The sequence below is a fragment of the Schistocerca serialis genome, chromosome 9, assembly GCF_023864345.2.
Source record: "Schistocerca serialis cubense isolate TAMUIC-IGC-003099 chromosome 9, iqSchSeri2.2, whole genome shotgun sequence".
NCBI lineage: Eukaryota > Metazoa > Arthropoda > Insecta > Orthoptera > Acrididae > Schistocerca > Schistocerca serialis.
Genome location: NC_064646.1, coordinates 37,747,022 through 37,768,976, shown reverse-complemented (window position 1 = coordinate 37,768,976; position 21,955 = coordinate 37,747,022). Strand labels below are relative to the sequence as shown.

The following is a 21,955-nucleotide window of genomic DNA, read 5'->3' as shown; positions in this document are numbered from 1 at the left end:
TCCGCTGAGCAGATGAATGCTGTCTGCGTACTGGATTAGTCAGTCGGTCGGTTGCGACAGGGGAATTGATCAGGTTGTTGGCTGGTTCTTCAGCCGTACCTAGGTCGTGCTGGCACCCGGTTATTTAGTGTTACGCTTGGCTGCTTGTCTCACCTAAACTGTTGTTAAGAGTTTCCTCCCCAGGCCGACCCTTGGAACACTTCTGAGCACCGCTGTTCTGTTCTTTGTGATTGTGATTTTCTTTTGTCACAAGTAGTGTACCAGGCCTTTAGCGGTGTATTAATTTCGTATGTTCTATGTTTAGTATATGGCCTTCAGCCGAACCTTATGTGAAGTATTTTAAGATGAGGCCTTCAGCCGGGTTTTATTTAAAATTCTTGTTTGCTCTGTATTTAGGCCTTCAGCCGAGTTTATTTTAAAATCTGTGGCTTTCAGCCGTAATGTGTAAATTCCTGTCGGTAAGGCTTGTCTTTCATTATCTTGAATTCTTAAAATGGCCGCCAGCCGTAATGTGTAAATGCTTATGTTAAGGTTTGTTTTTAATTATTTTGAATAATTGTTTCGGCCCTCAGCCGTCAAGATATTTCAAGTTTTCTTAAGATGGTTTTCTGTTGTACTGTGTAAATGCTTGTCTTTAAAGGTTCCCTTCTATTATGTATTCACCTGACCAAAAGTCTTGTTCCTCCTGCCACCGAACTTCACTAATTCCCACTATATCTAACTTTAACCTATCCATTTCCCTTTTGAAATTATGTTGAAATGTTATTGGGCTTTCAGCCGAGGAATTAATTTAAATTTTCCTTAATGCGGCTTTTAGCCGAAATTTGTAAATGCTTGCCTTTTAAGAATTTCCTTTGCTGATCTGAAATTGTACTTGGGTCCTCAGCCGTGTATTTGATCCTTGTCGCAAAGAGAAAACTGTGCATTGGTTTTCGAGGAATAAAGTTGTGTGTTCTTGTGTAGTAACTGATCTTGGCCCCTTTCCACGCCCTGGTCCACTCTGTCCTGCGAAACCAGATTTCAGTATCACTTGCGATTCACAGAGTTTCGCGTTCGATGCTACTGGAATCATACTGCGAGTTTTAACATTTTAATGTTCGGATAATAAGTTGCCGTCTCTTTAATCTAAGAATAGATTATCAATGCAGCTAGCCGCTATCTCTGTGTAATGTCTTGTCTGTATAGACATGTATCTGTTCTCTTTAAGATCCCTTCACCTTCGCACGTAAAGTAAGACCCTCTCAGTTCTTGGCTGATCCGTGATAAGACAGGCGAAAAATTAGACTAATGGAGGATTATTAGTATTATCTCTATTTTCATTCGCTCTCTCTCAAATGGTTCAAATGGCTCTGAGCACTATGGGACTCAACTGCTGAGGTCATTAGTCCCCTAGAACTTAGAACTAGTTAAACCTAACTAACCTAAGGACGTCACAAACATCCATGCCCGAGGCAGGATTCGAACCTGCGACCGTAGCGGTCTTGCGGTTCCAGGCTGCAGCGCCTTTAACCGCACGGCCACTTCGGCCGGCCCGCTCTCTCTCTTTCTCTTCTTTATCTATGTATAGTTTTTAATATAAGATTTCATTACGTGATATGGTGATAAAAAGAATCAGCCAAATAGAATCTTTGGTGGAGTCATTCGTCTTGGTAATCAGCGGCTGGCTTGCTGTAAGAGATCTTTACATTTATTATTACTGTTAAACACTGCAGTCAGTCGGGAGAATCAATCGTTTGGACAATTTGTTCCTTTTACGAAAGATTGCGAATTCCAGATGTGTACGAAGCTAAAAAAATGGTTCAAATGGCTCTGAGCACTATGGGACTTAACATCTGTGGTCATCAGTCCCCTAGAACTTAGAACTACTTAAACCTAACTAACCTAAGGACATCACACACATCCATGCCCGAGGCAGGATTCGAACCTGTGACCGTAGCAGTCGCACGGTTCCGGACTGATCGCCTTAACCGCGAGATCACCGCGGCCGGCGTGTACGAAGCCTTTTTGGACGATTTAACACAGACTCAGTGATTGCAGGCTCTCTTCGACACAGCTGAAAATTCCCCATTAATTACAGGGCCAACGTGATCAACAAATGATTCAGAAAAAACTCATTCGTTCATTCACTCTAGAACAAAAAGGTCACAAACCTTGTTTATGGAGGAAATCGTGTATTAAATCCATCTCCATTACATGTCCAGATCTCCGGTGATTCCACGCCTTAATTATTTTCCTTTTACAATCTCTTTCTCTTCAAAACAAACCGCTAGCGGCACAAATGTTAATTGACTCGCTTTAGCGAGAAGAAAAGCAGAATATGTATCTCTCAGAAACACGTCAATCCCTCAACCGATACTGCAGAAGCTGTCCTAGTTACCACTCTAACAACCATGGAGAATGCATATATGCATCTCTGTTATTTCAAAGAATAAATGCACTAGAAAATACTTAGGCGTCGACGAGCTGTCGCCGCATATATTACGAGAAAATCAGATCAGATAACTTTTCCAAAGTGAATGAATGTGGATGGTTTGATTGAAAATGATTAATTGGTGCGTGGTAGAGGGTATATGCTGTGGGGACATTACAGAGTCTCCGAACACACTCCTGCAGTCTGCGCCGTTATAAGCCGCCCGTTTGTGCGCTGCGCGGTGACTGTGATGTGGTCGCGCAGTAAGACAAACTTCATGACTCACCGTTGGTGCTGACAAAAAATTTAGCAGTGACTCGCGACTTGCAAGCGGCCGCGGCGATACGTCTGGCAGACGCACGCAGGGGTACTGCTTGCTGCACAGTAGAACCAGAACTTGTAAAGTTGTAAAGCGACAAAGGATTTATCTGGAGGACATCGACACGTCAGTCGTTCGTAAAACAGGTTTCTCGTCAGTGCAACCACAATACCGGCACCCGGCAATGAGATAGTTACTCATTCACTATGTTACCTGTCATACGCGGTTACGATAAGGTTAGCCTACAGTGAGGTGACAAATGCCATGGGATAGCGACATGCACGTAAACAAATGACGGTATTAACGCGTACACAAGGCATAAAAGGGCAGTGCATTGGATGGGCTGTCATTTGTGCTCAGTTGATTCATGTGAAAAGTTTTCCCATGTAATATGGGCCGCACGACGGCAATTGACAGGTTTTGTACGCGGTATGGTAGTTGGAGCTAGACGCATGGGGTATTCCATTTCAAAAATCGTTAGGGAATTCAACATTCAGATTTTTCCAGTGTCAAGAGTGTGACGAGAATACCAAATTTCACGCATCACCTCTCACCACGGCTACGCAGTTGCCGACGGCCTTCACTTAACGACCGAGAGCAGCGGCGTTTGTGCAGAGTTGTCAGTGATAACAGACACGCAACTCTCCGTGAAATAGCTACAGAAATCAATGTGGGACGTACGACGAACGTATCTACAGGGACAGTGCGTTGAGATTTGGCGGCCTCTCCTGGGGGTAAACATGGCCATATCAGTCGGACCGTAGATGACTCGAAAACTGTGGCATGTTCAGATAAGTCCCGATTTCAGTTGTTAAGAGATGATGGTAGGGTTCGAGTGTGGTGCAGAGCCCACGAAGCCATGGAGCCAAGTTGTCGACAAGGCACTGACCGAGGTATTGGTGCCTCCATGATGGTGTGGGCTGTGTTTACATGGAATGGACTGTGTTCTCTGATCCAACGTAACCGATCACTGACTGGGAAAGGTTTTGCTGGGCTACTTGGAGACCACCAGCAGCCATTCGTGGACATCATATCACCAAACAAAGATGTCATGTCACTGGGTCACAGCTGTTCACGACATCTATCAAGAACATTCTGGACAGTTCGAGGGAATGATTTGGTCACCCAGATCGTCCGACATCTATCCCATGGAATATTTACTGGAGATAGTCAAGAGTCCATTCGTGCACGATTCTTGCGCTGGCAACACTTTCTCACTCATGGACGGCTATAGATGCAGCATGGCTCCATATTTCAGCAGGATACTTCTAATGACTTGTTGAGTCCATTCCGCGTCGGGTTGCTGCACTACGTCGGGCTAAAGCAAGTGCAACAAGACATTTGGAGGTGTCCCATGACTTCAAAAAGAGATAATTTCGAGTACTTTTTATTCCACAACATAAAGAATATAACTTAAGTGTCGATATTATAAATCTGTGTGCACTACTCCTAATAATGAACACAACTCACTACAAACGTGTCCCTGTTAACGGGACAAGGCGAACTACAAGTGATATTTGGAACTTTTGTTCATCACTCCCTACGTTAAGGTCTCAGCTAAATGTCCTCAAATGGTCCAAATGGCTCTAAGCACTATGGGACTTAACACATGAGGTCATCAGTCTCCTAGACTTAGAACTACTTAAACCTAACTGACCTAAGGACATCACACACATCCATGCCCGGGACAGGATTCGAATCTGCGACCGTAGCAGCAGCAGCGCGTTTCGGGACTGAAGTGCCTAGAACCGCTCGGCCACAGCGGCCGGCCTAAATGTCCTAATTGCACTTCTTTTTAGAGAGTATCGTTAGTCCCGGTTACGATGGGAGGCGGCCCTCGTGCGAAGCTGCTGACGTAAGAACGCGTCATCGGTTCATGTTGATGCGCCAAAGTATATGATCACAATGCCAAATTTCAGACATTTTCGTAATGTATACTTTACTGTGGGTCGCATGCAAAACTCTGTAATAAACTCACAGTACAGAAAGACCGTCGCCCCTTTAAAAAAGCACACCGGTCGCTCTGGAGCGCTTCGACGCTCTAGAACTAGTCACGTGATCCTCCACCGGTGGCGCAAGCCATACCAGTGCAGTGGTGTATGCGCGCGGCGAATCACCGCTCTGAGGTGAGTACGCGTGGAGGCGTCACAGAATGGCAGATCGTAGCTAGCGTGTTTGGACATGCCCATGGCCACACCGCGAAAGGAGTAGCCCAGATTGTTGGCTTGTCAACGTGGGCTGTCCGAGATGTGTCGACAGGACATCGTGTACGAACCACAGCCACATAGCACTCCGTGAGAACACCGAGCGCAGGAAGGTCGTAACCGACAGCGACCGAGTACGTGTCACTCCCTGTCACCGACCAAAAACGGTGTGAACTGGTGCTGTCTGTGGTAGATCCATCTCAAACCAGTGTCCGAACGAACATCACGAAGGTAACCGCATGCAGTCGATAGCTGGAGATGTGAACCTATTTAACGGCCATTGATCTCAGACGCATCATGGATGTGAAAACTGACCGGTTGAAACCGATACCGGTATTTTAGTTCTGAATAACCGGTATCTTTCGGTATTTATTTGCTCTCGGATGGAACAGGAGTTTTTAATTTTATCAGCAGGTAGAAAAAACGAAGTTCAGTTAACCATACCAGCAGTGCTAAAATTTTTGGTTTTTAAGTAAACCTTTTCTTTTTTTTTAAAAAAAAGTAATTTTTATTCGTAAAATTTCCATTGCTTTGAAATATAGCGTCATAATAGAAAATGGGAAAAGCGACCAGGGCTATTTTAATAACAATGCCGACAGAAACGAGGAACAGACACATGGCATAAGAATTGATAGAGCGTTGCTGAGTCAGTAAAATGCCCGTTATCATTTTTGTATCCTATTACAGGGTACACGTGCACATGCAGTCCATCTGGTCTGTACGGTAGTTTCTCACCGTTGTCGGCGGGCATCATTTTGTATTACACAACGGTACCAACCCTAACCTGGAATTATTTTACGAAGTCAGTATTAATGAATTACAGTGGTGCATTGGCTTTAAAACATTAAAAACCGGAAGACCCACAACAAACATGCGACATCAAATACGGAAAAAAACATAACTTAACGATTCATTCGTAACTTACAATAAAAACTGAAAGTGGCCGATATACGTAATACACATAATACGCCACATACATAACATACCTTCACCCGCTTGCATCTTTTGAAAACGGACACATTAACATGAAAAATAGGCTTCTTCACCCTCAGTTTTTACCCTTCAGCACCGACTGTTCGTAATGCCCAAATAGTGGTATGACCATAGATTACATCATGATTTTTGAGGAGAGTTTCAAAAAATTAGAATCAACAGGAGGATACTGGTTATTTTTTTTTATTTTTTTTTGTAGTAGTACTCAACCAGTTATCGCAAAGCAGTGAACGGTGGACGGACGATGTTTTCTTCTATTTCCTTATTTAATGCAATATTTTGATTCCAAGTATCTTGAAACTGACGGAGTCAAAATTTTTCCAGCCATGTTCGATTTCTGCGTATGTTACAGGAAGTAAAAGGAATAAAAAACCGAAAACCGGTTATTTTAGAAACCGATTATTTTGAGCGATTGTAACAGTCGGGTTAAACCGGCCCCGTGGCGGATACAGAAAAACCTCAAGGAGGGGGCGCTAAAGATATCTTGAGCTACCTTTTACTAAGTCACATGCAAAGTGTAAGGAAATCTTGTTTAAACTGATATACAAGACAATTCCCTCTAATGATATAGAAGAGTTACAATTGTTGTTCTCTTCCTCACATGATGCATTATATGCGCCTATTCTTCTTCGCAAATTGGTTAATTACATCGTCAATAGGGCAATCAATGTCAGGGTGTGTGTTCAACAGAGCCAAGCCATTAAGTCGATCCTCCTTCATTGTCGACCGCAGCCATGTCTTTGTACGCCGCAATGTTGAAAAACTTCTTTCTACTGAAGCAATAGATGCAGGTAGACAAGCAAATATTTTGTACAGCGTGTGCAAAGTAAGGATAATCAGCTCTAGGACAAACAGACAACGCTTGCATAACATAATCACGATCATTAAGGGCGTTTATACTCGTTTGCTTGTATTGAAGAATCTCTCCCATTAGTCTCTTTTTAATCACAAAGAGTGATTTTTCTTCAAACAACGGTAGTTCAGTTAAGCACTGATTCAATTTATGTGCCACATCATTACCGTCATGTTTCAATAGTTACGACGATAAAAGTATGTTAAATTTTAAATGATAAATATTTTCTTTAGCAAACCGTTCTCTCATGTAGTCGTAACATGGTCCAGTGTTGGAATAAAATCAGTTTTTTTCCAATATGTCAGAACATCATCATTATGATCACAGTTTTCCCTGTGTCTTTGTCTGCCTGTAAGACGAGGAACACTTATCTCCATGTCTAACTGTTCCATAACTTCCTTCGCCTCTTCAACAATATGAATGCGGTCGGCCTCGCAAAGGCGGGGGGGGGGGGGGGGGGGGAGGGGGGGGCAGGAGGGCATTCAACCTGCGATGTGTAGAGAAAGTAATTCGTGCGGGAAGCATTTCTCTATGTTGTGGGAGCTGCTTTTTGTACCGCGGCTTAGACTCAGTCATCCGGGTTACCTTGAACATTTTTACTTAAACATTATTCTCGTACATGTTCATGGTGATTATGCTGTGGGCACTCAGTCTTCCAAGATGACAACACCCGTGTTCCCAGGGCCGTACACATACGTTCCTGGTGTGACAAACACTCAGGCTCTCTTTCCCAGCACTACAGACATGTGAGAATCTCTCTCCCACGTGCTGCGCTGTTGCCGTATTTCGCGACAGTGCAGTCTCATTCACAGAGCGACCGAATTATTCATTCAGATGTCGATGTTACTTTCTTGTAGAGGTATAGCTGTGAATGTGTATCTCTAAACGTTTTGGTGTGATTTCCAAATGAAAATGTCATGTGACGGCAATAAACGTTAAGTTCCTCACAATCAACTTTAATTACACTACTGGCCATTAAAATTGCTACAACAAGAAGAAATGCAGATGATAAACGGGTATTCATTGGACAAATATATTATACTAGAACTGACATTTGATTACATTTTCACGCAACTTGGGTGCATAGATCCTGAGAAATCAGTACCCAGAACAACCACCTCTGGCCGTAATAACGGTCTTGATACGCCTGAGCATTGAATCAAAAAGAGCTTGGATGGTGTGTACAGGTACAGCTGCCCATGCAGCTTCAACACGATACCACAGTTCATCAAGAGTAGTGACTGGCGTATTCTGACGAGCCAGTTGCTCGGTCGCCATTGACCAGACGTTTTCAATTGGTGAGAGATCTGGAGAATGTGCTGGCCAGGGCAGCAGTCGAACATTTTCTGTATCCAGAAAGGCCCGTACAGGACCTGCAAAATGCGGCCGTGCGTTATCCTGCTGAAATGTAGGGTTTCGCATGGATCGAATAAAGGTAGAGCCACGGGTCGTAACACATCTGAAATGTAACGTCCATTGTTCAAAGTGCCGTCAATGCGAACAAGATGTGACCGAGACGTTTAAACCAATAGCACCCCATACCATCACGCTGGGTGAAACGTCAGTATGGCGATGACGAATAAACGCTTCCAATACGCGTTCACCGCGATGTCGCCAAACACGGATGCGACCATCATGATGCTATAAACATAACCTGGATTCATCCGCTAAAATGACGTTTTGCCATTCGTGCACCCAGGTTCGTCGTTGAGTACACCATCGCAGGCGCTCCTGTCTGTGGTGCAGCGTCAAGGGTAACCGCAGCCACGGTCTCCGAGCTGATAGCCCATGCTGCTGCAAACGTCGTCGAACTGTTCGTGCAGACGGTTGTTGTCTTGCAAACGTCCCCATTTGTTGACTCAGGGGTCGTGACGTGGCTGCACGATCCGTTACAGCCATGCAGATAAGATGCCTGTCATCTCGAGTGCTAGTGATACGAGGCCGTTGGGATCCAGCACGGCGTTCCGTAATACCCTCCTGAACCCACCGATTCCGTATTCTTCTAACAGTCATTGGATCTCGACCAAAGCGAGCAGCAATGTCGCGATACGATAAACGGCAATCGGGATAGGCTGCAATCCGACCTTTATCAAAGTCGGAAATCTGGTGGTATGCATTTCCCCTCCTTACACGAGGCATCACAACATCGTTTCACCAGGCAACGCCGGTCAACTGCTGTTTGTGTGTGAGAAATCGGTTGGAAACTTTTCTCATGCCAGTACGTTGTAGGTGTCGCCACCGGCGCCAACCTTGTGTGAATGCTCTGAAAGGCTAATCATTTGCATATCACAGCATCTTCTTCCTGTTGGTTAAATTTCGCGTCTGTAGCACGTCATCTTCATGGTGTAGCAATTTTAATGGCCAGTAGTGTAAATTGCGTGCCTATGGAGTATCGTCTTAGTCGTGCGACAGGTTTCATGATTTCCTGTCAGAAAGATCACTGTATGTAGTAATAGACGGAAAATCATCGACTGAAGCAGAAGTGATATCTCGCGTTTGCAAGGAAGTGTTATAGGCGCTCCTCTGTTCCTTGTCTAACAAACGATTTAGGAGACAATCTGAGCAGCCCTCTTAGACTGTATGCAGATGATGCTGTGATTTACCGTCTTATAAAGTCATCAGAGATTAAAACAAATTAGAAAACGACTTAGACAAGATATTTGTATGGTGAGAAAAGTGACAATTGACTCTAAATAACGAAAAGTCATCTGCATGATTACTAAAAGGAGTCCGCTAAATTCGGTTTACAGGATAAAACACACGATTCTAAAGGCTGTAAATTGAACTAAACACTAAGGGATTACAATTACGAATAACTTAAAATGTGCCGGCCGGAGTGGCCGAGCGGTTCTAGGCGCTTCAGTCCGGAACCGCGCGACCGCTACTATCGCAGGTTCGAATCCTGCCTCGGGCATGGATGTGTGTGATGTCCTTAGGTTAGTTAGGTTTAAGTAGTTCTAAGTCCTAGGGGACTGATGACCTCAGATGTTAAGTCGCATAGTGCTCAGAGCCATTTGAATCATACTCTGTACATGAGAACTTCCTAGTTCTCATTGGTTAGCAATATGTAGCCCGTGAAGTATTCAGACTATAATGTTCAACACGTTGCCCAAGGAGAAGTTAAGCTTTTCCAGCCTGTTGTATTACTCGCGAGAATGCGGCTGGATAAATTCGTAAACCCCTGTCATTTTCATGGCACGAATTGGAAAATTCATAACTGCGTTCTCCCACTGTAATGTGGAACGAGTTACTTTAAACCCATAATGCCTGTTGACACCGTAAAATATGATAACGTACAGCCAATTTTGCCGATAGTTTTTGCACTAGCGTTAGCTAACAGTGATTCTTTTTCACGCCTAGTGGTTTACACTGAACAGCAGTGACACACACCCACATAGGCGCATTATACACATTTGAAAATTTATGCAGAGTAGAAGCAGTTGTCAAACGAATATAATAATTTCGGTTTGAGTTTGAAGTTTATTTTGTTACGCATTACATTTTTACTTGTAACACAGTCCAAATCGCAATAAATGGCAATTATTGCAACTATTTTCGATGATCATGTCATTAGACAATCGTCGTTTTGAGAAAAATTGCTCTTGAAGTCTTCACAAAGCTCTATCAGTTGGTATCGCCTTCCGATATCACACAGACAATTGCTGTGGAGCAGTGGACACAACCTCAAAATTCATAAATAAGATTTGTCTCATGTAGACGAATGATCGAAATCGGTTTTAAAAAGTATTATTCCCTCTTAGGTTTGAACGTGTAATACGATACTCCGAAGGCAAATGAACATCTTTGTTGTCCGCGGCAACACAGTTGGGCAACACGGACTTCGTTTGCCCGCGCTCTGCCGCCACGCAAACGCAAACCTCGTCCCCTCCACGCCTCCGTATCGCAACGCCTCTATGCGCTGAAGCGCTGTCTTATGTGAAGCACGCTATTGTCAGTTTGGGTTATAGAGTGTAATTTATTGCCAACTAGCGAACCTGACAATCCTTCGCGTTTTCCAAGTAGGAATTGAACGTACATCCCAAATTCCTCCCTCCCCCCTTTCTCTGCCCATCTTCTCATCCCCCCCCTCTCTCTGTACATCCCCTCCTCCCCCCATTTCTCTGTACATAACCTTCTCCCCCCTCTCTCTGTCCATTTCCTCCACCCATCTCTCTACGCCCGTTTCCGTCTGAATGTTCCATAGAGTAGCGAGTAAAAATAAATAAATCGGTTCCCATTTGTATATTACATATACATTTTTATATGTAGTATATTACAAAAATATATAGCCAACGCCCGTTCGACAGTTCCCATTTATATATTACATATATTACAAAAATATATAGGCTATGTCCGTTTCACTGTTCATTAGAGTATCATGTAAAAATTGAAAGTAAATCGTTCAACAAGTTTTCAAGAGCTGTGGTAACTGCGCTTTCCCTTTATGTATTACGTATACGAGGTGCGGCTCGAAAAAAACCGGACTGATGCTGCAAAAAACATTTATTTACAATTATTTACAATTTCATGTTATCTCCTTCAATCTACTCTCCTCCTCGGTCTCTACACCGCTCCATACGAATTTTCCACTGTTCATAGCAATGCTGCAAATCATTTTCGGTAAGTCCATACATTACTTCCGTCGCTTTTTCTTTTACTGCTTCAACAGTCTCAAATCTAGTTCCTTTCAAAGCTGACTTGACTTTAGGGAAAAGAAAAAAGTCACAGGGGGCCAAATCAGGTGAGTAGGGTGGATGATCTAAGATGGGAATGTTGTGTTTTGCCAAAAACGTCTTCACTGACAACGCACTGTAAGCTGGGGCATTGTCTTGGTGATGGATCCATGACTTTTTTCTCCACAAATCGTTCCGTTTTCTCCGTACTCGCTCACGTAGGGTAGCCAGGACGCTAATGTAGTAATGCTGATTCACTGTTTGTCCCTCTGGTACCCAATCAATGTGCACAATCCCTTTGATGTCAAAAAAAAAAAAAACAATCATCATTGCCTTGAATTTCGATTTTGACATTCGTGCTTTTTTTGTCGTGGAGAACCAGGAGTTTTCCAATACATCGATTGGCGTTTAGTTTCGGGATCGTAAGTAAAAAACCACGATTCATCGCAAGTAATAACATTTTGTAAGAAGGTGGGATCACTTTCAATGTTTTCCAGGATGCCAGAACAAATCATTCTTCGGCGTTCCTTCTGTTCAATTGTGAGACACTTTGGAACCATTTTTGAACACACTTTGTTCATGTTGAAACTTTCATGAAGAATCTGCCTAGCACTTTCCTTGTCAACTCCTGTTAACTCAGACACTGCTCTGATTGTTAAACGGCGATCTTGTCGAACAAGTTTACCGATTTTTTCAATGTTTGTATCAGTTTTTGCTGACAATGGTCTGCCAGTGCGAGTGTCATCACTGGTGCCTTCGCGGCCATCTTTAAATCGTTTAAACCACTCAAACACTTGTGTTCGCGATAAACAATCATCGCCGTACACTTGTTGTAACATTACAAACGTTTCACTTGCAGATTTTCCTAGTTTGAAACAAAATTTGATGTTAACACGCTGTTCTTTCTGTACACTCAACATTTTCCGACGCACAGACAAAACGTCAGCTACTTAAAACAGACACCACGGGCAGACTGAGTGCAGGAGGCAGATGAAACTTCGAGCAGTAGGCGGAGCGAGAGTCACGTGACAGGCCACGCGACTTTCAGCCTTATTGCATTCGTTTTATTGTTTCACCAGTACTAGTCCGGTTTTTTTTCTAGCCACACCTCGTATATATGTATATAGACTGATGTGCCAAAGAAACTGGTACAGGTTAGAGAGCCTAGTATAGGAATGTGTAATTAAAATTCAGAAATATGCAAACAGGCAGAATACGGCGCTGTGGTCGGCAACACCTATATAGGCTAAGAAAAGTCTCTGACACGGTTGTTAGATCGGTTACTGCTCCTACAATGGCAGGTTATCAGGATTTAAGTGAGTTTGAACGTGGTGCTATAACCACCGCACGAGCGATGGGACACAGCATGTACGAGGTAGGATGAAGTATACCGTGAATGTCAGGAATCCGGTAAAACATCAAATCTACGACATCGCTGCGGCCGGAAAAAGATCCTGCAAGAAGGGACCAACGACGACTTAACAGAATTGTTCAACGTGACAGAAGTGTAACCCTTCCGCAAATTGCTGGGCCAATCAACAACTGTCAGTGGGGGAACCATCCAACGAAACATCACTGATATGGGCTTCTGGAGCCGAAAGCCCACTCGTGAACCCTTGATGAGTGCACGACACAAAGCTTTACGCCTCGCGTGGGCCCACCAAATCAGAGACTGGAGTGTAGGCGAGTGTTGCCTGGTCGGATGAGTCTCTTTTGAAGTTATATTGAGCAGATGGACGTGTACAAGTATGGAGAGAACCTCCGGAATCCATGGACCTTGCATGTTAGCAGTGGACTGTTCGAGCTGGTGGAAGCTTTATAATGGTGAGAGGCTGAGAGGCGTGTGCAGTTAGAGTGATATGCGACGCCTGATAAGTCTAGATACAACACTGACAGATGACACTTACGTAAGCATCCTGTCTGGTGACATGCATCCATGTGCGTCCATTGTGCATTCCGACGGACTTGGGCAATTCCAGCAGGACAATGCGACACCCCACAAGTCCAGAATTGCTACAGAGCGGGTCCAGGAACACTGTTCTGGATTTAAAAACTTCCGCTGGCCACGAAACTCCCCATACATGAACATTATTGAGTATATCTGGGTTGCCCTCAACGTGCTGTTCAGAAAAAGATCTCCAACCCCTCGTACTCCTACGGATTTATGGACAGCCCCACCGGATCCATGGCGTCAGTTCCCTCCAGCATTACTTCAGCCGAGTGTTGCGGCACTTCGGGGCGCCCGCAGGCTTTTCAGTGTGGACAACTGCACCATCTGCAAGAAGCCTGTTGTTACTATGAATATTGTCTGCAAGATCATTAATATATATATACCCGGGCCGCTGAAACATTGCACTTGACGTTTGCGCATGAAGTTGGCAGCGTAACAGAGTAACAAGTGAAGAACGATAGGCGCTAGGCGTTCAGCGTGGGGCGCCAGCCAATCACAGCGCAGTGAGCACAGCTGTTACTCACGTGCTGTGACGTCAAAGTTCCCGCGTTGCCGGCTTTGTTTAGTGAATGTGTATACAACGTGAATTGTATGTTGTTTACCGCGTGTTTTCGTTGTACTGTGTGCTATATCGTTGTGACTTTTGTTACGTTGTGAGTGTACATACTTGGAAAATGCCACCGAAAAGACTTCATTCACTTAGTGACAATCCTTTGCGTCGAGGGGTGCCGCTAAACAGCCAGGCACTGGAGTTATTACGCAGAACTCGTGAGTTTTACGAGCAGGAGAAAAACTACGTAAGCATTCATGGACAGCCATCAGTTCCTGCCGACAAAGTGGTGGAACGTACGTCGAAAACTCTTGGTATTAGTGCAAGAACCGTAGTAAGTAAGGGAGTATTACTACAAAACTTGGAAGATACTGAAGTGAGCCGTAATGATTCAGAGCTGTCTGGATCAAATAATACATTTTTATCAACCCCGGGAAAGAAGAAAAAGCGGCCTAGTCCTATCACAGATTCAGATTCTTTCCAGACTGATGCAATTCGTAGGCATGTTTATGCTTACTACAGCAGAAAAGAGTATCCGACTGTAGCTAAGTTATTAATCTCTTTAAAAGAAAGTGAACTCTTCAGGGGTGGTAAAACATCACTAAAAATTGTGCTAAAAAATATGGGTTTCCGTTACAAAACGCTAGACGGACGCAAAGTACTGTTAGAGAGGGCACATATTGTTACCGCTCGTAGTATTTTCTTGCACAAACTTGTGGGCAGAGACATTCATTCCATAATTTGGCTAGACGAAACGTGGGTTAATGCCGGGGAAGCTGTCAGTAAATGTTGGACGGATAACACACCCAGCAGTAGCGGCCATCAGCTGACGGGAAGAGGAGCTAGATTAATTGTGGTTCATGCAGGCTCCTCCAGTGGTTTTGTCCCTGACGCACTTTTAGTTTTTAGATCGAAAAAGACTGGTGATTACCATGAAGATATGGATCACACACGATTTGTTGAGTGGTTCAGGAGCCTTTTAAAACAATTTTCTGTCCCTACAACAATTGTAATGGACAATGCTCCATATCATTCGGTGATACAGAACAAAGCCCCAACCACAAATGATCGGAAAGAAGTTATGGTGCAGTGGTTACAGGCTCGAAATATTGCAGCGGATATGAGTATGACAAAGATTCTGTTGTATTCTCTTGTTAAAGAAAATAAGCCTACGACACCTACATATGTAGTAGACGAAATTGCCAAGGAGCAGGGTCATACTGTAATAAGGCTGCCACCATATCACTGCCATTTCAACCCTATTGAGTTAATATGGAGTGATGTAAAAATGTATGTAAGGAACAACAACAAGTCCTTTACAATAACAGAGGTGGAAAAGCTGTTGCGTGAAGCTCTTGTGACTGTGGATGCAGCCTCATGGAGAAAAAAAGTAGAGCACGTCGAGCTCATACGAGCAGCACAGACAATAGAAGGAATTATCAGTGACCATGAACAATTAATGATTTGTCTTGCTGATGACGACGATGAAGACGGTTTTGGCGATGAGTCGGACAACAGTGACGATGGCGAGCTGGATGGAATTGCGCTGTAAATTGGTGAGTGAAAAATTACTAATATTGGTTATTTATTGCACTCTCGGTTATTATTTATTTTGTAAACTACGTACATTATTGATTTGAAAGTACCAGTCGTCAGATGCTTGTTTTTTGTATTTCTTTGCTCCGTTATCGAAAGGGTGCGCATTGTTATGCTTTTACATGTATTGTTATACGGTTGTTTACTTCCTGTCATTGTAGTACAACTAAAAACGAGCTTTTATATACACTGTAATTGCTCAATCGCTTGCATTTACGAGACTGGACGGAAAACTGTATCGTCTGCTGTGTGTATAGAGGCTGCTGTTGCAACATCGCTATTACAGTGTAGCCAACCTAAATAGACAAAAAGCGAACTGTCAAGTGCAATGTTTCGCCGGCGGGGGTATAGTTGTATATAGTTATACACACATCAAAAAAGTTTTGCATCACCTCGGTTCTTAGAGTTCCAGAGCCTGTACAGGAAATTGGAATAGAGATCAACATGAACATCATTTCCACCCTTTTTACTGCTCAAGAAAACCACACATTGCATGTTGTACCACCACACAACGAGACATTCAGAGGTGGTGGTCCAGATTGCTGTACACACCAGTACCTCTAATACCCAGTAGCACGTCCTCCTGCATTGATGTATGCCTGTATTCGTCGTGGCATACTATCCACAAGTTCATCAATTTCGATTTATCCCAGGCATGTTAGATAGGGTTCATGTCTGGAGGACGTGCTGGCAATTCTAGTCGAGCGATGTCGTTATCCTGAAGGAAGTCATTCACAAGATGTGCACGATGGGGACGAGAATTGTCGTCCATGAAGAGAAATGCCTCGCCATTATGATGACGATATGGTTGCACTAGCGGTCGGAGGATGGTATTCACGTATCGTACAGCCGTTACGGCGCCTTCCATGACCACCAGCGGCATACCTCGGCCGCACTTAATGCCACCCCAAAACAGCAGGGAACCTCCACTTTTCTGTACTCGTTGGACAGTGTGTCTAAGGCGTTCAGCCTTGCCTCCAAACACGTCTCCAACGATTGTCTGGTTGAAGGCATATGCGACACTCATCAGTGAAGAGAACGTGATGCCTATCCTGAGCGGTCCATTCGGCATGTTGTTGGGCCCATCTGTACCGAGCTGCATGATGTCGTGGTTGCGTAAGATGGACCTCGCCATGGACGTCGGGAGTGATGTTGCGCATCATACAGCCTATTGCACACAGTTTGAGTCGTAACACGACGTCCTGTGACTGCACGAAAAGCATTATTGAGCATGGTGCGTTGGTGTCAGGGTTCCTCCAAACCATAATCCGTAGGTAGCAGTCATCCACTGCAGTAGTAGCCCTTGAACGGCCTGAGCGAAGCACGTCATCGACAGTTCCTGTCTCTCTGTCTATCCTCTGTGTCCGAACAACATCGCTTTGGTTCACTCCGAGACGCCTGGAGACTTCCCTTGTTGAGAGCCTATCCTGGCAAAAAGTAACAATGCGGACGCGATCGAACCACAGTATTGACCGTGTAGGCATGGTTGACCTACAGACAACACGAACCGTGTACCTCCTTCCTGGTGGAATGACTGGAAATGATCGGCTGTCGGACTCCCTGCGTCTAATAGGCGCTGCTCATGCACGGTTGTTTATATCTTTGGTCGGGTTTAGTGACAACTCTCAACAGTCAAAGGGACTGTGTGTGTGATACAATATCCACAGTCATCGTCTATCTTCAGGAGTTCTGGATATTCATAGTCAATGTCTATCTTCAGGAGCTCTGGGAATCGAGGTGATGCAAACTTTTTGTGTTATATGTATATGGTACATCTCACTTAGTAGCTCTTCGTTATTTGCAGGCTATCCCTCCGTGTTGCAGATGTTACAGTGAGGTTTGGCACTGGAGACGGTAGTTATAAGTACTTTTTAGTGGCGATGCTGCCGTTGGAGTGAAAGGATGTGTCCGTAACTGGTATTGTTGCCGAGGGAACGACTGGGTGAACTATGCGCTCATTCTTTATATTCCCACTCGTGTAATCCTCCGTGCATTATACCCAGACGTGTGTAACAAGATACTTGTTTCATGTATTCTATGTTCTTTTGTTGCTTTCTACTGAATCTTCTAACACGAATTAAAAATTTGCTGGGTAATTATTTAGTTTAGCTGCGCTGGTCCAGAAGGAAATTCATTGAGACAGTGGGAAGTGTAGATATGCTAAATAAGCGAACATCCTTGACTAATGATACCTCTAAGACCAAAGCTTGGTGAACTGAGCCTCTCGCTTAATTTATCATTATTTTGACCCCACTTTGACCAATTACCTGCGGTCTAGGGAATCAGCAGGTGTCAAATCTTCCTGTGTGACTCTTTAGGTTGTATGTTGATGATGCACTTGGGTACGAGTAGCAGCTAGTGAATAATTTACCCCGTCCCCTTGCAGACGGCGTTGGTGATGCTGGTGGCTGTGTTGTGCCTCTGGGTGCAGCTCTCCGGCTGCGCCAGCATCCTGGCCATCTTCCCGCTGGGCGGCATGAGCCACTGGCAGGTGTTCCGCGGACTGCTGGTGGAGCTCTCCAGGAGGGGGCACCGGCTCACCGTGGTGACGCCCTTCCAGCAGGAGGGCGACCCCTGGAACCACGTCCAGACCAAGCCCAACCTAGGAGGAGGGGGAGGAGGAGGAGGCGGCGGTGGAGGTAATGTAGTGGCGGCCACCTGCGCAAACTGTGGGGGGTGGTCTTACATCTGCATCCACGTGTTTACTCTACAATTCACAATCAAGCGCATAACAGAGCGTTTATCGAACCACCTTTGAGCTACTTCTCCACCGTTCCACTCTCGAACAGCGCACAGGAAAAAAGAACAGTTAAGTCTTCCCGTAGGAGCTCCGATTTCTCTTATTTTATTATGATGATCATCTCTCCCTACGATAGTGGGCGCCAGCAAAATATTTTCACAGTCGGAGGAGAACGTTCGTGAGGGAAATTTCATGAGAAGGTCCTGTCGCAGCGAAAAACGACTTTGTTTTAATGGTTGCCATCCCAATTCGTGTATCATATCGGTAGCACAGACGAATGGAAAAACTGGTAGAAGCTGACTTCGGGGAAGATCAGTTTGGATGTTGTAGAAATGTTGGAACACATGATGCACGACTCGGGGAAGATCAGTTTGGATTCTGTAGAAATGTTGGAACACATGATGCACGACTGACCGTACAACTTATCTTAGAAGATAGACTAAGGAAAGGCAAACATACGTTTATAGCATTTGTAGATTCAGTGAAGGGTTTTGACAATATTGACTGGAATACTCTCTCAAATTCTGAAAAACGGTGGGGTCGAATATAGGGAGCGAAAGCCTATTTACAATTTGTACATAAACCAAATGGCAGTTACAAGAGTCGAGGGGCATTAAAGGGAAGTAATGACTGGGAAGAGAGTGACACAGTGTTGTAGCCTATCCCTGATGGTACTCAATCTCTATACCATCTAACAATACTACCACTTGCAAAGTAGGTTAGAAATCAGATTAATAATGTTGCTCACGCAGCATATGTTCGCTTTATCGGGCAACAACAAAGTTATTGACTGTGGATGGTATTGTCAGAATAGAAATAATGAAGTCACTGGAAAAAAGTCATTAATTTTGGACTTATCTTGAATGGATTTCGTCGAAGTTGTTATGGCTCATCTTGTTGATTCTACAGTGATTCCACTTTGACTGCTAGAAGGTCCAGATCTGTATTTTAGCAATATTTGAAGACTTAACAAATGCGTTTTTCAGGAAATTCTTAATGATCAAACAATCCCAGATCAGAACAATGGTATGGTAGAAATAATTTTTGACTTGGTGTTCACGATCCACATTTTTATTAAACTTCTTGTAAATTCACATATACTTCTTCTTAATTGTCACATCATCAAGAAAACAGTTTTGTATCAATCTTCATATATTTAATTTCCACTTTAACCAAACACAAGACTTGACTGTTCTTTTACAAAGCGAAAAAACAACTTAACTTCTGCAAAGTGAAACAAAGACTGCTCTGTGCGCATTCGTGCCAAAACGGTTACAAGTAAATCAAAGAATATGACAGTCTCACAGAAATGAATACACACAAGAACCATATCACTGTAATACATCGATACATCGGAGTACCTATACATTAATAAAACCAAATGTGAATATCGTCACAAAAATATGTCTGTTACTTCGCAGAAAAGCAGGGCGATATTATTGGTATCGAGAACTGGAGTTGGAGTGCCGTAATGGTCACGTAAATAAAGAACCCTTACAATGAGCAAGCAGTAAGGGAAACACAAGAAAAATTTTAAGTAGGAATTAAAATCCGTGGAGAAGAAATAAAAAGTTTGAGGTTTGACGATGACATTTTAATTCTGTCAGAGGCAGCAAAGGACTTGGAAGAGCAGTTGAACGGAATGGACAGTGTCTTGAAAGGAGGATATAAGATGAATATCAACAAAAGAAAAACGAGAATAACGGAATGTAATCGAATTAAATCAGGTGATCCTGAGGGAATTAGACTAGGAAATGAGACACTTAAAGTAGTAGATTAGCTTTGCTATTTGTGAAGCAAAATAACTTATGATAATCGAAGTAGAGAGGATATAAAATGTAGACTGACAATAGCAGGGAAAGCGTTTCTGAAGAAGAGAAATTTGTTAACATCGAGTATGTGTCAGAAAGTCTTTTCAAAAAGTATTTGTATGTAGCGTAGCCATTATGGAGGTGAAACTTGGACGATAGACAAGAAGAGAATGGAAGCTTTTGAATTGTGGTGCTGCAGAAGAATGCTGAAGATTAGATGGGTAGATCACATAACTAATGAGGAAGTATTGAATAGAATTGGGGAGAAGAGGAATTTGTGGCACAGCTTGGCTAGAACAAGGGATCGGTTGGTAGGACGTGTTCTGAGGCATCAAGGGATCACCAATTTAGTATTGAAGGGGAGTGTGTAGGCTAGAAATCGTAGAGGGAGGCCAAGAGATGAATACATTAAGCAGATGCAGGAGGAGTTAGGTTGCAGTAGTTACTTGGAGATGAAGAAGCTTGCACAGGATAGAGTAGCATGGAGAGCTGAATCAAAGCAGTCTCTGGACCGGAGACCACAAAAACTACATCGGTGGCACTCTCTCCCCTATTTCGCAATAATACAAATCGAGCTGTCCTTCTTTTTGATGTCCACCGCCATTTATATCTGATGCAGATCCCACACTGCACGGCAATACTGCAGAAGAGGGTGGACAAGCGTAGTATAAACAGTCTCACTGGTAGACCTGTTGCACTGTCTCGGTCTTCTGCCATAAATCGCTGTCTTTGGTTTGCTTTCCCCGCACTATTTTCTATGTAATCCTTCTAATTTAAGTTATTTGTAATCCCTAACTGTTTAGTTGAGTTTACAGCCTTTAGATGTGTGTGATATATCATGTAACCGAAGTTTAGCTGATCCTTTTTAGTGCTCTGTGGATGACTTCACACTTTTCATGATTTAGAGTCAGTTGCAACTTTTTGCACTATGCAGATATCTTGTATAATTCATTTTACTGTACGTTTTGATCACCTGATGAATTTACATGACTGATAATGACAGCGTCATCTGCAAGCAGTCTAAGAGGGCTACTCAGACTGTCTCGTAAATCGATTATGTAGATCAGGAACAACAGAGGGCTTCTAACACTTTCTTTGGGAATGTCAGATATAACTTCCATTTTACTCGATGACTATCCATCAGTTACTATGATCTGTGACCCTTTTGACAAGAAATCAAGAATCCAGTCACGCAACTGAGACGATAGACCATAGACGTGCAAGGTGTTTGTGAGGTATGGTGTCAAAAGCTATCTGGAAAATTTGACGTCACCTGGCGATAGCACTCATTACTTCGTGAGAATAAAGAGCTAATTGCTTTTCACACAAACAATATTGTCTTAATTGTCTTAAGGTCATAACCAGCACAAAAAAAAAAAAAAAATCTGTGACGCTGACACCGTGAGGTGCTGCCCTACACATTCACTTCTCAATGTGATGTTTCCCAGCTATGGATGACTTGACATAGATGTGTGTTGTACGAGTCTGCATTTTGGTTGTTCACGAAACGTTCCAGCTCGAAACTCACCTCTCCATCATTCTGGAAATGGCTGCCATGCAATGGTTTCTACACCTGAGGGAAGAGGAGTAGATCATTAGATGTCATGACAGGAGAATACAGATGTGAAACGAAACTTGACAGCCCAAAGAAGCAGCACGTGTGGCTCTGTCCTGGGGCTTTATTGTGAAGGAAAAATGCGCATGTTGGACATCTTTACACAACGCCTTGCCTTGAAAGTCTCTTGTAACCTCATCAGGAGATTTCAATAGTATGCTCTTGTGACCGTGTGCCCTGTATCAGAGTAATCCATCAACAATGCACCACGCCAGTCCCAAAAGACATCCAGTGACACCC

General features: G+C 43.7%; 1 protein-coding gene across 1 annotated transcript in view; it reads left to right on the top strand.

The window, feature by feature from the left end:
* Positions 1-21,955, top strand: part of LOC126419782 (UDP-glucosyltransferase 2-like) — an 83,662-nt gene that overhangs the window by 18,635 nt on the left and 43,072 nt on the right. Inside the window, exon 2 of the mRNA XM_050086960.1 lies at positions 17,936-18,188. Within this exon, the coding sequence (XP_049942917.1) occupies positions 17,936-18,188 (253 nt within the window). The remainder of the gene's footprint in view (positions 1-17,935; positions 18,189-21,955) is intronic.